At 36.6% G+C, this 17,376-nt stretch overlaps 1 protein-coding gene across 2 annotated transcripts in view; it reads left to right on the forward strand.

The window, feature by feature from the left end:
* The first annotated feature begins 1,149 nt into the window (after positions 1 to 1,149).
* The window catches only part of LOC105499546 (DnaJ heat shock protein family (Hsp40) member C10), a 53,534-nt gene continuing 37,307 nt past the window's right edge, over positions 1,150 to 17,376 (forward strand). The window contains exons 1-9 of one of the 2 annotated variants that reach the window (XM_011772168.2): positions 1,150 to 1,280; positions 2,153 to 2,264; positions 2,729 to 3,078; positions 4,787 to 4,949; positions 6,690 to 6,740; positions 13,883 to 13,965; positions 14,169 to 14,300; positions 15,460 to 15,553; positions 16,635 to 16,712. In XM_011772168.2, the coding sequence (XP_011770470.1) occupies positions 2,875 to 3,078; positions 4,787 to 4,949; positions 6,690 to 6,740; positions 13,883 to 13,965; positions 14,169 to 14,300; positions 15,460 to 15,553; positions 16,635 to 16,712 (805 nt within the window). In that variant the 5' untranslated portion in view covers positions 1,150 to 1,280; positions 2,153 to 2,264; positions 2,729 to 2,874. The remainder of the gene's footprint in view (positions 1,281 to 2,152; positions 2,265 to 2,728; positions 3,079 to 4,786; positions 4,950 to 6,689; positions 6,741 to 13,882; positions 13,966 to 14,168; positions 14,301 to 15,459; positions 15,554 to 16,634; positions 16,713 to 17,376) is intronic. The other variant, XM_071073006.1, reaches the window with a different exon arrangement.

The raw sequence follows: 17,376 nt of genomic DNA on the forward strand, positions 1-17,376 counted from the left end.
TCAAATATTTGCCTCTGTTTCCTCAAATGGGAAATAGGTACAATAGCCACTATCTTGTAAGATTATTTGGATGAGTTACTACATGTGTGCTTAGACAAGTTCCTAAGACTTATTAACTACTATTACATCAGGCTGCTTCTAACACTTTTGCCTTTGTTCATTCTACTTCCTCTTTTTTCCTACCACATATTAGCTTAGCCACAGATCCTGTATGGTCTTCCAAGTTTCTAGAAGCTGACGCTTGATTTACTCCCCCTGAAACTGTTACCAATCACAACTTATTTCATGTTAGGGTTGATGTTATAAGCAGGTATCCTCTAGGCTCGGTTTTCTCTTTTAAAAATAGAAAATGTAGTAAATATAACCACTTCAGTTGTTATATTGCTGTGGGACAAAATGCAGTTTCTGTACCATTGCAGTAGGATGTCAAGGTAAGAGAGGAGAACACGGATAACTCCCCAGTTTCTAGCTTGTATGACTCAGAATCCAGAAAATATTGTAGAAGTCTCAAATGCTTGTTGATACACACGCTTACACAAAATTGTAAATGTTTTAATTTCCTTCAAGTTTCGTACTGCTTCTTCAGTCCGCTAGCCTGATACTGCAATCAGTGTCACTTCAAGCAAGTTCTTCTTTCTCCGCCAAATTTCGCCTTTCGGCCTCACTCACCCATCACCCAAATCCTGCAAAGCTCCGTTTTCCCTTTAAAAGAGTCTCAGGGAAGTCAACCCCAAAACCCGCCCTCCGGGTTTCCCCGTCACCCTGGCAACGGAAGCAGGAAGAGGCGGGATTCACCATCCACCCTCCCCGCCCGAGGCAAGCGCCAGCCGCATTGGTGAGAGGGCGCGGGCGGCTTGACCAGGGCACTTCCCTCAGCTCCGGGTTGGAGCCGGAGCCGGAGCCGGAGCCGGATCCCGCGCACACGGCCACGTCAACCTAAACTTACACCGCCCTCTCCACCCCACCGCCGCCGCCGCGCCGGCTAGGCCCGCAGCGGGTCTCCCAGGCAGCGTCCTCCACGCCTTTCCCACAATGCTCCGCGCCAGGCCCCGCCCCGATTCGCCTTGGACACCGGCGCGTGAGGAGCTGACCGGTGCCGGCCGCGCGCCAGTAGTGGCCGGTGTGGCTGGACCTTCCCCGTCCAGTGCGCCGCGGCTGGGCCGTCGGAGAGTGCGTGTGCTTCTCTCCCGCACGCGGTGCTTGGGCTCGGCCAGGCGGGGTCCGCCGCCAGGGTTTCAGGATGGGGGAGTAGCTGCAGGAAGCGACCCCGCGATGGCAAGGTGGGCATGGGCCCGGGGCCAGGGCTTTGCTGGAGCCGGTGGTGGCCAGGGCCCTCCGGTCAGGGAGGGGCGGAATGGCTGAGCGCCTGAACCCCCCTTCCTCTGCGCTCCTATGACCTGGGTGTTGTGTTCTTGCTCCCCACCTTCCTCCTCACTGTTATCCACACCACCCTTCCTCTGCCCAGTGGTTCCCTCTCACTTACTTACACTTTCTGCCTGAGTCCGACCTGAGACTTCAGACACCAGCGACTCCTGACAGCCCTGTTCCCCCGTGTCTCCATCTTTTCCCGTCTCCCCTGTCCCACTCCGCAGTGATGGCAGCGCGAAAGCTTTAGCCTTGCATTTACCTGGCGCTTCCACCTGCCCAGTAGCTCGGGCCACGGGCAGTTCGGTCACCCCGACGCTAAGAACAACCCCTGGGCGAGAAACATCTTATCCCAAAGGGTTGATTGAGACTATGACCTCTCTTTTTCTGATGGTTGTTTTCTTGTTTGGATACTTGTTAATCTCTACATCATTATTTTTCAAAGGTATATTTTTGTGGAATGAAAAGGAAGTATTAGAAATGAACTGAAGATCACTCACAGGTAAAGAGAAGAATTTAAAAATAGACATTTAGGATTAGATGAAAAACAGAAATGAAGTGCAAGGAAAGTTAGATTTTTCAAAGCATTAGGAGATCTTTGGAACTAAAATATAGTGGTTGAAATGTGATATGAAGAAGTAATGATGGTTTTTGCCATCATTTGCCTGCAGAGAGTATGTCTAACCTATTCCCTTCTCTTTTTGTTTTTTGTTTTTACTTACACCAAACATGAACTTTGCAACAAAATTACACTGGTAACTTAAAATTATTTTTCTACTCTTTTTAGAAAATGGCCTCTGCTTAAATTCAATATAAGCACCTTCTGAGAAAACTCCGGGAAAAAGATCGACTGCTGTGTAGATTGTCTATTATAACAATGTACTTCACTGCCATTTCTGGTAGGGTTATATGAAAAGTAAAGAACCCTGTATTTCCTTCTAGTCCCTTACAAGGACATTTCCTACAAGTGAATTCTGCTGAAAATGAAAATTAGACAGCTTTAGGGGGTAAAGAAGTAGCTAAAAGGAAGAACTATTAAAGGCAAAGCTAAAACTGAGTAGAAAGAGGAAGGACATGTAGCTTATTGCCACCTTTGTGTTCTGGTGCTCGTCAGAGGTCTTTTCTCCATGTATAAATTGCTGAGTGTGTGTGTTCTAGCTAGTTACTACCACTCATGACCTTTTATCTGCTATCTTCAGTGATTTCACAAGTCTAACTACATGAATGTAGAAAGAACGTGGGGCATTCACACTGATTTGCCATTTAATGGAGATTGTATTGCTGACCATGTTCTTTGATAAATAAATTGTGCTGTTATTGTTTAGTTCAAAATGTATTTTAACTGCCTGCTTTTCTTTCTTAGATTAATGTTTTTGGGGACAGATTTGTGATGCTTGATTCACCCTTGAAGTAATGTGGACAGAAGTTCTCAAATTTGCATATTACATCAACTGGAACCAGCAGTGAATCCTAATGTTCACTTAAATCAGAACTTGCATAAGAAAGAGAATGGGAGTCTGGTTAAATAAAGATGACTATATCAGAGACTTGAAAAGGATCATTCTCTGTTTTCTGATAGTGTATATGGCCATTTTAGTGGGCACCGATCAGGATTTTTACAGTTTACTTGGAGTATCCAAAACTGCAAGTAGCAGAGAAATAAGACAGGCTTTCAAGAAATTGGCATTGAAGTTACATCCTGATAAAAACCCGGTAGGTAAACGTTTGTTTTTAAAAATATTTGATTTTATTTTTGGTACATTTTGATATTTATTTAAATCGCTTTAAATGATCAAATGCTTAAGAATAATCACGTCAAAATTATAATTCAACTTGTATGCTAGAAACAAAAGCACCGAAATGTTATGGATTATTTTGGATTATTTAGGAATGTCAGTACCAAAAATTCAGTTCCCTCTTAATTTGTGGACGAATTTCCAACAATTCTGTTGAAGACATTAACCCCAAAACAAACGATAATATCCATGAAGTAGTTGAAGTAGTTTTCTTATTAAAGTAGGTTAAGATCAAGTATTTTAGAACAGTTGCAAAAAATATTTTTTTAAAACTCAAGAGGGTATGACTTGCTAAAAATAGAAGTAATAGCTAATAATAGCATGTTTTAACTTTGACTATTTTCTTCCATGCACAAGTCCACAAACCAGTTAGAAAGTTTTATAAATTAATACTTGAGAGCAGCTGAATATAATGGCAGTCATAAATATTTATGTACCAATAACGTAAATCTTTCAAAACTAAATTCATTTGAATTTTTATGGTGTTTTTGTAATTAGTTGGTTATGTCTTAATGAGATTTAGCGTCCATCATGAACAAGGAGAAGATACAGTTATAATTATCTCTTTTCTAGGTAGAAGTTTTAAAATAGGATTATTTTATTTCATTGCATAAAGCTGAGCAAGAGAAACAATATTTCTTTAAAACTCTTCTTTAGTTGATTATCTTTTCCTGAGATCCACATTTAAGATTTTTTTTTAAATTTCTTTAAAATGTCAAATAATGATTTTAAGTTTCCATATAAAAGATAGTAGACCTTCTGTCATCCAAGTATTATTTAAATGAAAGCATCCTTCAGAGACAAATTTTATGAAACACAGTAACAAGGAAGAAACATTTCCAATCCAATTTTGGATTGTTTTCTTTCTTTTTTTTTTTTTTTTTTTTTTGAGACAGGTTCTCACTCTCTTGGCCAGACTGGAGTACAGTGAGGCCATCTCGGCTTACTGCAACTTCTGCCTCCCAGGTTTAAGCGATTCCCCTGCTTCACCCTCCCAGGTAGCTGGGATTACAGTCGTGCGTCACTACTGCCCAGCTAGTTTTTGTGTTTTTAGTAGAAAGGGGATCTCACCATGTTGGCCAGGCTGGTCTCGATCTCCTGACCTCAAATGATCCACCCTCCTCGGCCTCCCAAAGTACTGGAATCAGTTTTGGGGTGTTTTCTGATATTGGCTTTTATGTAATTATTTGATGGATTGGGGCACATCCTTTTTTAATAAGTTGATTTTGCCTTAAATAGAAAAATAACCTATAAATGTATTGATTTATAATTGTTATAGGAGTAATAAATATGAAATTAAGAGTTTCAACAGGCTTATTAGTTTCACTCAGCTGCATTTTTTAGGAAAAATAACTTACATGGTCTGATAACATCTGTCAGCCTTTTGAAGAGTCAATTATTATTTCATTACTTTTCTTACTTTTTTTTTTTATTGAAGATTATAGTTTCTCAAAAAATACTTCATTTCAACCCATGGTAACTCATGTCATGTTGTATTACCCCTCCTCATGTTGGTATGTGGTCTCCCAGAAGTCACTAGATTAATTAAACTTACATATATTTTTTGAAGGAAACTTGGATTGTGTATCTGAAATAATTGTATTATATCTAATATTTTTTAACAGAATAACCCAAATGCACATGGTGATTTTTTAAAAATAAATAGAGCATATGAAGTACTCAAAGATGAAGATCTACGGAAAAAGTATGACAAATATGGAGAAAAGGGACTTGAGGATAATCAAGGTGGCCAGTATGAAAGCTGGAACTATTATCGTTATGATTTTGGTAAGGTGATACAATATTACTTATGAAATGTTTTTTATCTGAGTAAAAGAAAAGTGAATTCTGTTTCACCACTTAAGTTATATATTTAATCTGTGTCACTTTGATTAGCTTCTTTTAATTTGCTGTGGGAGTGAAATTTAAAAGGAAAGTCAGTGGGTATACAGAGATGATCTGTACAGATACGAAGTTGTATTGGTCAAATCTTGTTAAATACTTTTAAAATAAGGATTGTTATTTAATAAAAAATATGCATTCATGGACTGCATAATGACATTTCACTTAGCAATGGACTGTATGTAGGAAATTGGTCCCATGAAATTATAATACCATATTTTTACTGTAGCTTTTCTATGTTTAAATACAAAGATACCATTGTGTTACAGTTGCCTACAGTATTCAGCAGTAACATGCTGTACAGGTTTGTAGCCTAGGTGTGTAGTAAGATATGCTATCTAGGTTTGTGTAAGTACACTGTGTGATGTTTTTGCAACAACAAAATTCCCTAACCACATATTTCTCAGAATATGTCCCTGTTAGTAAGTGATGTATGACTATATATTTGCATTAGGGGTAGTTAAATATTTCTTTCAGTATTTTTTAGTATCAAATAATATTTCTTTCAATATATTTTAGAGCATCATATTTTCCAAGAAAGGCTAAACTTTAAGTTTAATAATGATCTCTTCAATAGAAATGCCATCCTTCTCATATGGAACCCTTATTGATGTTTTAAGGTGCTTTGGCCTTCGGTTGACATTAAGGTCAATACCTTGAAACATTATCAATAAAGGTTGCATATGAGAAGGACGAAAGGTGTTCTTTTTCTTAAACATGAAGGAAAAAATAAGGTGGAAGGAGGAAACAAAGTAAAGGAACCAAGGAAGAAAGAATGTAAACACACAGCATTTTAAATTTATATCTGGAGGATTTGCTTTTAGTAAATATAAATTTTCTTTTCAAAATAGTATTTTCAAGTATATTCTCTACACCTTGATAGTCTATATTAAGAGTTAGCAGACTGCGTTTCATAGGCCAAATCTGGCTTGCCATTTGCTTTTATAAATAAAGTTTTATTGGAATGCAATTACATTCATTTGTTTACATAATATATATGACTTCTTTCACACTTTGAGAGCAGAGTTGAGAAGTTGTGACAGAAGCCATACATCCCACAAAGCCTAAAAAAGTTATATTTACTAAGTATTTGTGTCTGCCTCTGCAAATACTCCAAACTTTTTAGCAGAACATATTCTAACGTGATACCATGTATTAAAAACCATATAATCTGAAACTTGAATGAGGTCTGTAGTCTAGTTAACAGTATACCATTCTCAATTTCCTGGTTTTTGATATTATACTGTAGCTAATTAACATGTCACCATTAAAGGAAGGTGAGTAAAAAGTACACAAGAGTCTATATTTTTGCACCTCCCTGAATCTAATTATTTTTAAAACCATAATATAAATTTTCTATGGAGATGAAATTATGTGAATATTAGGAACTACCACACACACACCTATGAGAGTCTGTATCAAAATTCTAGTATCTTTAGATCACCCTAAATATATTGATAGTATTATTTACTTTTTTTCCACTTAGGTTGTTGCATATTCTCTAAGTTTGAGATTTAATATAGTAGTTTGATTTTTTTTGATGATTAAAACGAGTAATCTCTTTTTATGTGGCAATTTATATAGTGAAGTTTTGATTTTATAATTTTTATATACTTTTAAAATTAGGTATTTATGATGATGATCCTGAAATCATAACATTGGAAAGAAGAGAATTTGGTAAGTTTGTGGGCTTAAGGTTTTATGAAACTTAATACAAGTTCGATCTCATCTGAAACTCTTGGGGATATATATGTTTGAAATTTAGAAATCTTTTGGATTTTCGAACAGTAATAATGTAATATACTGTATATTAAATATTTCTAGCAGAATGTGGGGAAGTGTACCATAATAAAAACATTAATATTTCTGTAGCAAAATGTGTAAGTGTATACTAAATAAAAGAAATTTAAAAATCAGTTCAGATCAGGTTTGGATGCCAAATGAGCTTGCTACAAACTTACAGCAAAATTTCTTAGAGCTTTTTTATTTTAGAGTTTTTGATAAAGGTATAGTTATTTTGGAAGTAGATTTAATTTGATTGGCAACTTGTGTGAAATGCCCATAAAAATACAGTTCTGCATTTTCCATTGCATTTAAGAAAATTGTATACCAGAATAGATTCTTATACTTTCATCCCTTTGTACGGTAATAATAGGTTTATTTTTTATACTTCAAAGCAATAAATTATACTTCAAATTTCAATTTTATATTACTCTATCACAATTGCATTTAATTTGGAAAACTAAAATACGGACGGGCGCAGTGGCTTACACCTGTAATCCCAGCACTTTGGGAGGCCAAGGCGGGCGGATCACTTGCGATCAGGAGTTAGAAACCAGCCTGCCCAACATGGGGAAAACCCATCTCTACTAAAAATACAAAAATTAGCTGGGCGTGGTGGCACCCACCTATAATCCCAGCTACTCGGGAGGCTGAGGCACAAGAATCGCGTGAATCTGGGAGTCGGAGGTTGCCGTGAGCCATGATGGCACCACAAAAAAAAAAAGAAAACTAAAGTAGCCTACCAGTCACAAAAAATACATATAAATCTATATAATGTTTTTCATATATTATTATCGTTAAAAATTTATTACAGCTACTTGATTATATACAGTTTGTTCCTTCTAAGCAAGGGTGGCTTTTTTTGTTATTTTTGTTTGTTTGTTTGTTTTTTTGAGATGGAGTCTTGCTTTGTCGCCCAGACTAGAGCGCAGTGGCACAAACTTGGCTCACTGCAACCTCTGCCCCCCAGGTTCAAGCGATTCTCCTGCCTCAGCCTCCTGAGTAGCTGGGATTACAGGTGCCTGCTACCATGCCCACCTAATTTTTGTATTTTTAGTAGAGACATGGTTTCACCATGTTGGCCAGGCTGGTCTCGAACTCCTGACTTCAGGCGATCCACCCACCTTGGCCTCCCAAAGTGCCAGGATTATAGGCATGAGACACCACGCCTGGCCAAGGGTGGCATTTTAATCTTAATTTCTACATCATGCTGGTAAGCTCCACATACAAAATAGCTGTTCAATGTGTTACTTTGTCAAAAGCCATCTACACAAACACTTGAACATGTTCTAAGTGAATAGAAAAATATATCTTTCCTATATTCTGCAAATAAAGTAAGACAATTTGATTCATTTGGATTGTTAATAGAATTAATGCTCATGTCACAGGCTGGTAGAATCATATCTGTTGTGTGAGTTATATAAACCTATACCTGTTCCTTTGTGGTTTTTACTGTCTCTCATCTCCCAATACATCACATCAGTAAGTGGTTTGTGAACCAGTGAGTTAGAAAACACTGGAATTACAGGTAGAGGAACTGAACAAAACTTGCAAACTTACTAATCCATGAGTCTACCTAGAATGAGACTTCACTGATAGTTATATTGTATATGGGTTCATGCTTTTTCAGATGTGTCACTATGCAGAAAAGCTTAAGAACTGCTAATAGTTCATATAGAACTCTAAATGGTAGTTCAAGATAAATTGCAGCCACAAAACTTCAGAGATAATTCATAAATAATTAACCTTGCTTGATGAGAGGAATGAGCAGGAGCATTGTTGTGATAGAGAAGGACCCTCTAGTGAAGCTTTCCCAGGCATTTTTCTGCTAAGCAAATGGTATCATTTCTGACTCTCTAGAAAGTCAACAAGCAAATGCCTTCTAAGCTCTTCTATTATATTTAGCATAGGTTAAGTAGGTTAAGTCAATTCTGACAGCTACTTTAAACTCTGAAAGAATAAAATAAGAGACCTACATAATATAGTAAGGATTGTGGGGATTAAATTTCATCTAAGGCCTAAGTAAGACATTACCTTGGAAAATCATTTTGTTTGAAAAGATTTTTTTTTTTTAACAATTCAAAACATTAGTAAATATTTGCTAAAATTATAGATTTGAACAACATGTAGTATCTAGCCAATAGTACATTTTATATTTTATCTGTAAAATGACCTGATGCAAGTTACAAATTTTACTCACTTAAAAAATTTAACATTGTAAAAATGAGCTTTCACATTCAAGATAAAAAGGCGAGGATAATTTGCTTTGGGTTAAAGGATTTCCATATAATTCCATGTTAAAATTAGTTATTAGTTATTTTAAAATAAAAATTTCAGAAATTACTGTAACACATTAAATCATACATGGTATTCTAAATATGTGCAATTAATTCAGACTAATTAGAAACAGGTGCAGGACTCAGTGTTCACCTACATTTCAAGTATAACATAGACCTGTGGGAAAACAGTTCATCTGTACGTTACAGGCAAAGTAATTACACTTTACTTTCCTAACAGAAGCTATTAACTATAGTTTTATGTATTTTAACAGACAATACCTCTAGTTGTATAGTTTAGAAGTGGAACGTTGCATTTTGAAATGCAGTAATTCTATTCTGGGTCACTGTTATGCACAACATCCCGTTGAGCTGTGATGATACAGTATGAAAAATATTTTAACTTTATTCTTATTACTCAGCAATCAGTGGGACCTCGGCAAATATGAGAAGTGCTCCATGAAGACAAAATACAAGTGTACCTCATTTTATTAGACTTTGCTTTATTGCACTTCACAGATAATGCCTTTTTCTTTCTTTTTTTTTTTTTTTACAAATTGAAGGTTTTTAGCAAAACCCTATGTCAAGCAAGTCTGTCAGCTCAACATGTTTCCAATAGCATGTGCTCACTTCATGTCTCTGTGTTACATTTTGGTATCCAAACTTTTTCACTATTATTCTGTCTGTTACGATGATCTGCAGTCAGTGATCTTTGATGTTACTATTGTAATCGTTTTGGAGTGTGCCCATAGGATGGCAGACTTAATGTTTGTGTCTATTCTGACTGCTCCCTCTTCCTTCTCCCTTTTCTCTCCCTATTCTTGGGCCTCCCTACTCCCTGAGATAAAACATTACTGAAATTAAGCCAATTAATAACTACAGTGACCTCTAAATGTTCAAGTGGAAGAGATGCATGTCTCTCATTTTAAATCGGAAGCTAGAAATGATTAAGCTTAGTGAGGGAGGCATATCAAAACCCAAGATAGGCTAAAAGGCCTCTTTTGCTAGTTAAATTTATAAATGCAACGTAGAAAGTAAACGTGCTACTCCAGTGAACACACTAATGATAAGAACACAAAACAGCCATATTGCTAACATGGAGAATGTCTTAGTGGTCTGGGTAGATGAGATCATCCACAACATCCCCTTAGCAAAAGCCTAACCAAAGAAAGGCCTAATTCTTTCCAATTTTATAGAGGCTGAGAGAGATGAGGAAGCTGCAGAAAAAAGTTTGAAACTAGAAGAGGTTGGTTCATGAGGTTTAAAGAAAGTAGCCATCTCCATAACATCAAAATACAAGATGAAGCAGCAAGTGCTGACATAGAAGCTGCAGCAAGTTTTCCAGAAGATCTACCTAAGATCATTGATGAAGATGGCTATACTAAACAACAAATTCTCAAGTGTAAATGGGACAGCCTTCCATTGGAAGAAGATGCTATCTGGGACTTTCATAGCTAGAGAGAAGTCAATGCCAAGCTTCAAAGGATGGGCTGACTCTTGTTAGGGGCCAGTGCAGTTGGTAACCTTAAGTTGAAACCAGTGCTCATTTTACGAAAAACCATCAAGAATTAGGCTAAATCAGCTCTGCTCTGTAAATGTAACAACAAAGCCTGGATGACAGCACATTATTTTATGAATATTTTAAGCTTTCTGTTGAGACATACTACACAGAAAAAAAGATTTCTTTGAAAATATTAGTGCTCATTGACAGTGCGCCTGTCAAGAGCTCTGATGGAAATGGACAAAGAGCATAATGTTTTTTTCCATGCCTGTTAACACAGTATCCATTCTGCAGCCCATAGATCAAGGAGTAATTTCGACTTTCAAGTCATACTCTCTAAGAAATACATTTCACAAGACTCTACCTGCCATAGATGGTGATTCCTCTGATGGATCCAGGCAAAGTAAATTGGAAACCTTCTAGAAAGGAGTTGCCATTCTAGTGTCATTAAGAACATCTGTGATTCATGGAAGGAGGTCAAAATATCAGTGTTACAGGCGTTGGGAGGAAAGTCATTCCAACCTTCATGGATGACTTTGAGGGGTTCAAGGCTTCAGTGGAGGAAGTAACTGCAGATGTGATAGAAATAGCAAGAGAACTGGAGCCTGATTATGTGACTGAATTACTGCAATCTCATTATAAAACGTGGGGCGGTGAGGAGTTGCCTCTTACGGATGAGCAGAAAAAGTGGTTTCCTGAGATGGAACTTACTCCTGGTGAAGGTCCTGTAAACAATGTTCATATGACAACAAAGGATTTAGAATATTACATAAACTTGGTTGATAAAGCAGCAACAGGGTGTTTGAGGCCAATTTTGACTCCAATTTTGAAAGAAGTTCTGTGGGTCAAATGCTATCAAACAGCATTGCATGCTTCAGAGAAAATCTTTCAGGAAAGGAAACGTCAGTCAACGTGGCAAACTTCTTTGTCATCTCATTTTGAGAAATTGCCACAGCCACCCCAACCTTAACCACCACCATGATCAGTCAGCACCCATCAACATCATGACATGCATGACTTTCTGAAAGGCTCAAATGACTGTTAATGTTACCATTTTTTACCAATAAAGTTATTTTTTGTTCCTTGGTTTGAGTTTTTTTTTTTTTTTTAAGAGATAAGGTCTCACTCTGTCATCCCAGCTGGAGAGTTCAGCAGCAGGATAACAGCTCACCAGAGCCTTGAACTCATGCCTGGGCTGAAGCGATCCTGCCACCTCAGTCTCCCGACTAGCTGAGACTGCAGGCACGTGCCACCATGCCCCGCTGTTTTTGTAGAGACAGGTTCGTGCTGTGTTGCCCAGGCTGGTCTCAAAACTCCTGGGCTCAAATGATCCTTCTGCCTCAGCCTCCCAAAATGCTAGGATGACAAGCATGAGCCACTGTGCCCAGCCTATTTTTTAATTAAGGTATATACATTTTGTTGTTGTTGTTGTTGTTAGACATAATGCTCTTACAAAATAGATTATAGTATAGTGTAAATATAATTTTTTTATGCACTGGAAAACCAGAAAATGTGTGTGACTCCTTTATAGCGATACCAGCTATGTTGTGATTTGGAAACAAACCTGCAATATCTGAGGTATGCCTGTTAGCAGGGTAGGAGACATTTTCACTACTAGCAAGGTTTTATGTCAAATACCATTCAAATTTGTTTTACAGCATATTTTTATTTAAGACTTATGAACAGTAATACCTTGTGTAATTATTGCTTTCTATTTTTATATAAAAATACCTCATTACTTGTTTATAGCTGATAAGATAATCCCTTCTTTCATTAAAGTTTGCATTAATTCTGTTACTATTTTTACTTAAATTTGTACTGGCTTATGGTCTAAACCAATATGGCAATTTTTTCCACCACCTCTATAGAACGGTCATTTGCCAGACTTTGAAAACACTGCCAAAGAACAGCCGATAGTTCTGAATTATACACCTTGCCTGTAATGTACAGATTAACTGTTTTCCCACAGGTCTGTCTCATACTTGAAATGTAGGTAAACCCTGAGTCCTGCACCTATTTCTAATTAGCCTGAATTAGTTGCACATATTTAGAATACCATGTGTGATTTAATGTCTTACTGTAATTTCTGAAATTTTTATTTTAAAATAACAAATTTTAACATGAAATTATATGGCAATCCTTTAACCCAAAGCAAATTATCCTCGCCTTTTTGTCTTGAATGTGAAAGTACATTTTTACAATGTTAAATTTTTTAAATGAGTAAAATTTGTAACTTGCATCAGGTCATTTTACAGATAATAATGTAAAATGTACTATTAGCTAGATATACGTCATTCAAATCTGTAATTTTAGCAAATATGTATTAATGTTTTGAATTGTTTAAAAAAAAAAAAAACTCAACCTTTTCAAACAAAATGATTTTCCAAGGTAATGTCTTTTTTTTTTTTTTTTTTTTTTTTTTGAGACGGAGTCTTGCTCTGTTGCCCAGGCTGGAGTGCAGTGGCTGCGATCTCGGCTCACTGCAAGCTCCGCCTCCTGGGCCCAGGCCATTCTCCTGCCTCAGCCTCCCAAGTAGCTGGGACCACAGGCGCCCGCCACCACGCCCGGCTAATTTTTTTGTATTTTTAGTAGAGACGGGGTTTCACTGTGTTAGCCAGGATGGTCTCGATCTCCTGACCGTGTGATCCGCCCACCTCAGCCTCCCAAAGTGCTAGGATTACAGGCGTGAGCCACTGCGCCCGGCCTCGGTAATGTCTTATTTAGGGCTTAGATTAAATTTAATCCCCACAATCCTTACTATATTATGTAAGTCTCTTATTCTTTCAGAGTTTAAAGTAGCTGTCAGAATTGACTAAACCTACTTAACCTATGCTGCATATAATAGAAGAGCTTAAATCTCAGTCACTCTATTTGTCTTCTTTATTTCTCTAGTGCACACATACTCTTCTGTGAGGTTTGGCTGCTGTTTCTTGTGCTGTCACTTTTTAGAACTTTATGGCCATATTTATCTTGCAGTTTGAGGCTGCTGCTTTTTCAAGTATGGGCATAGGAGAGTTTTCTTAAAAAGTTACCATTGGTTTGAGATTTGAAAATGTTTCTCGTGGAAAAAAATTTTTTTAATTTTTTAAGAATGTCGTTTATGTAGAAGATATAGAAGAAAATTGCACAGAAAATGAGAAAGACAATATGAAGATTTTATGACTTTTTTTTTAAATTCTGATCTTCACAAAAAGTTAACTAAAACATGCATGAACCTTTAATAAATAATTCTAAGTTGTTTCCATTTTATTTATTTTTAGATGCTGCTGTTAATTCTGGAGAACTGTGGTTTGTAAACTTTTACTCCCCAGGCTGTTCACACTGCCATGATTTAGCTCCCACAGTACGTATTTTTCACATCCCCATTACTAGTTTTATTTCTAATCTGCAATTTATGTGTTAGAATTTTTTTTCTATGAATAGTAGTTATCAAAAATAATTATCAAATACTTTCAAACGTCTGGTTTAAAAATGTATAGCTTGGAGTGTGTTCAAGGGAAGAAAAGTGGTCTCATCAGAAAAATATGTTTTCTTTTTCTCTCATAGTGGAGAGACTTTGCTAAAGAAGTGGATGGGTTACTTCGAATTGGAGCTGTTAACTGTGGTGATGATAGAATGCTTTGCCGAATGAAAGGAGTCAACAGCTATCCCAGTCTCTTCATTTTTCGGTCTGGAATGGTAAGGGATAAAGTTAGCCTTTTTTAAATTTGTGAAACATTATGACAAGTTAAATAGTAGAGAAAATACAGTATGTGGAATTTGCAGAACATTTTAAGTCTTGTTTTAGGTGCCATCTCACTGGTCTTCTGTAATGATAAACATTTTGGATTATGATTTTTTTTTTTTTTTTTTAGACAGTCTCGCTCTGTCACCCAGGCTGGAGTGCACTGGTCGATCTCGGCTCACTGCAAGCTCCACTTCCCATGTTCACGCCATTCTTCTGCCTCAGCCTCCCAAGTAGCTGGGACTACAGGCGCCCACCACCTCGCCCGGCTAATTTTTTGTATTTTTAGTAGATATGGGGTTTCACTGTGTTAGCCAGGACGGTCTCTATCTCCTGACTTCATGATCCGCCCGCCTCGGCCTTCCAAAGTGCTGGGATTACAGGCGTGAGCCACCGCGCCTGGCCTGAATATTTTTAGACACCATTTCTTTGTGTTTTTGTTTTTGTTTTGAGACGGAGTCTCACTCTGTTGCCCAGGCTGGAGTGCAAGGGCGTGATCTCGGCTCACTGCAGCCTCTGCCTCCTGGGTTCAGGCAGTTCTGCCTCAGCCTCCCGAGTAGCTGGGACTACAGGCACCCGCTCCTACGCCTGGCTAATTTTTGTATTTTTAGTAGAGACGTTGGCCAGGCTGGTCTTGAACTCCTGACCTCAGGTGATAATGCCCACCTCAGCCTCCCAGAGTGCTGGGTTTAAAGGCGTGAGCCATGGTGCCCAGCCAAACACCATTGACTTTGCTATATTGTAAAATTAAATGTTTGCCAATTTCAGTTTCTGTCTTAAGGAACATAATTTATACAATATGTATATTGTATTTGCTAGTTTACAAAGTATTTTACAAGTATTGTCTCATTGAATGTAAAGCTCTGATATCTTTTTCCTTAGTTTCCAGTGATGAAACTGAAACCATTATAAATAGTATTATTAAAATATCTTCCATAGAATCTGTACTGTCAAGATCATCAGGATATCATTTGGAAATACATTCTACTATTGAGAAATAGAACTTTGCTGCATTATTCAAGAAAATATAAAAATCAAACTCTTTGGTATTATTTTTATTGAGTTTTTAAAAGAAAAAGTAAAAGATGTTTCTCTTCTTCCAAAAACCAATAGGCCCCAGTGAAATATCATGGAGACAGATCAAAGGAGAGTTTAGTGAGTTTTGCAATGCAGCATGTTAGAAGTACAGTGACAGAACTTTGGACAGGTAATTTTATTTTCTTAATTTGCTTGATTTTCAGGGTATTTTGAAATTAGTATTTTGTTTTTAATGGCAATATTAACATTTTGGTCATAGTATTGAAATTTTAAAGTGTCTTTTCCATGTTTCTTAGAAGGGAATTGTGTCATTTACTCTGAACTCTGCTGAATTTAACAAACTAGTTAGATTTGTACAGAAACTGAAACTATTGAGATATGGGAAATGGATATGAGATAGGGCTAGGGTAAAAAGACTTCTCTCAAAGTGCAACTAAATATTTTGTGATACAAGTGTTTCATTGCCTTTTTAAGTATGCTTTTCAGTCAGTAAATTCAAACCTATTCTGTTTAAAGTTTAAAAATGCTTCTAATCTTAGGCTTTTAACTCATTAACTGCCTTTAGGCAGATTAAGCTATCCAGGAAATAATAGTATTCGTGGCTCAAGATGTTCATTTTATTCGTTGAGTAAAGTTACATGTCAGAAACTATTAAATAGTAGGGCTGCAGTAGTAAAATACATAATCCTTGCCATCAGTGACTTCATTAGTGAGGAAAACATTAGTAAACAATTAAAATGCAATATAGTAACTATTGTTATAGAGCTTAAGGAAGCATAACATATGTAAAACAACCCAGTTGGGGAAAAGAGAGTTAGAAAATACTTCTTGAAAGAAGTCATTTCTAATCTGTCATGAAAATGAATAGGAAACCTTAGGAGATCACTGTGTATTTGGGGAACTGGCAATACTTCATGAATCTGACAAAAAGATGAATAATTGGGTCAAGTGCTATGGAGAAATACAATATAGCTGGCTGAATAGGTAGACAAAGCTCAAGTCACAGGGGCCTAACTTGCCAATTTGAGTTTTTTTCTTAATGAAATAATGAATTTAGGTTTTATATGATGAAAAATTGGAGAGCCATTGAAGGAATTTGTCATACTCAAGAGTATCTTTGGAAAGATAACTGGTAAAACTCAGAGTGGATTAGAAGAGGGTGGGATTAGAAAGGAAAAATTACTTAGAAGACTGTTTCCATTAGTAAAGGAGTAATAGGTGATCAGAATTTGCTTTTTTTTTTTTTTAAGGAAATTTTGTTAACTCCATACAAACTGCTTTTGCTGCTGGTATTGGCTGGCTGATCACTTTTTGTTCAAAAGGAGGAGGTAATATTTTTTAATTTTGCTGGAATGAAGAGAACATGACATTTAAATTTTCAGTGACAGTTTTAAGTATGCTACTATAATTAATTATTAAGTACTTGAAACTACAGTGTATGCCCAAGATTGCAATTGTTTTTCTTAATGAATATTTGCCTTTTTCATTATTTTACAGGTTATTATTCATTTTTTAATGTATTTTTTAATGTAATTTTACATTCAATTTTTTAATGTAATTCATTTTTGAATGTTCTTATGTTCAGTGGACCAGTTTTTCAGCTTAAATAGACTCATGATAAATTGTACCTTCAGGTAGCCACAGATGTTATATGACAATTTGCAAAAATAACTAGTTGTTTACAGCTCTAACCCATCCCAAAATAATAATTTTTTGGAAATACGGACTTTGCTTCATGCTTATATATATATCTCTTAAACATACATAGATTTGCCTCATACAATTATATATTTGAAGATGACAGCTTCTTCTAGGAACCTTTCCTTGAATAAATTATGTTGAAAATTCAGTACTCTGCATAGCCAGCCACAAACTGTAACTGTGTTCAAACAGTGTGGTTGGTTAAAAATTGGTCCAAGATAACAAAATATTGTAACTCAATGTATTTGCATGTATTTAATCCCAACGTGAGTCTTTTCCCCACATTTCATC

Source organism: Macaca nemestrina, chromosome 11, assembly GCF_043159975.1.
Source record: "Macaca nemestrina isolate mMacNem1 chromosome 11, mMacNem.hap1, whole genome shotgun sequence".
NCBI lineage: Eukaryota > Metazoa > Chordata > Mammalia > Primates > Cercopithecidae > Macaca > Macaca nemestrina.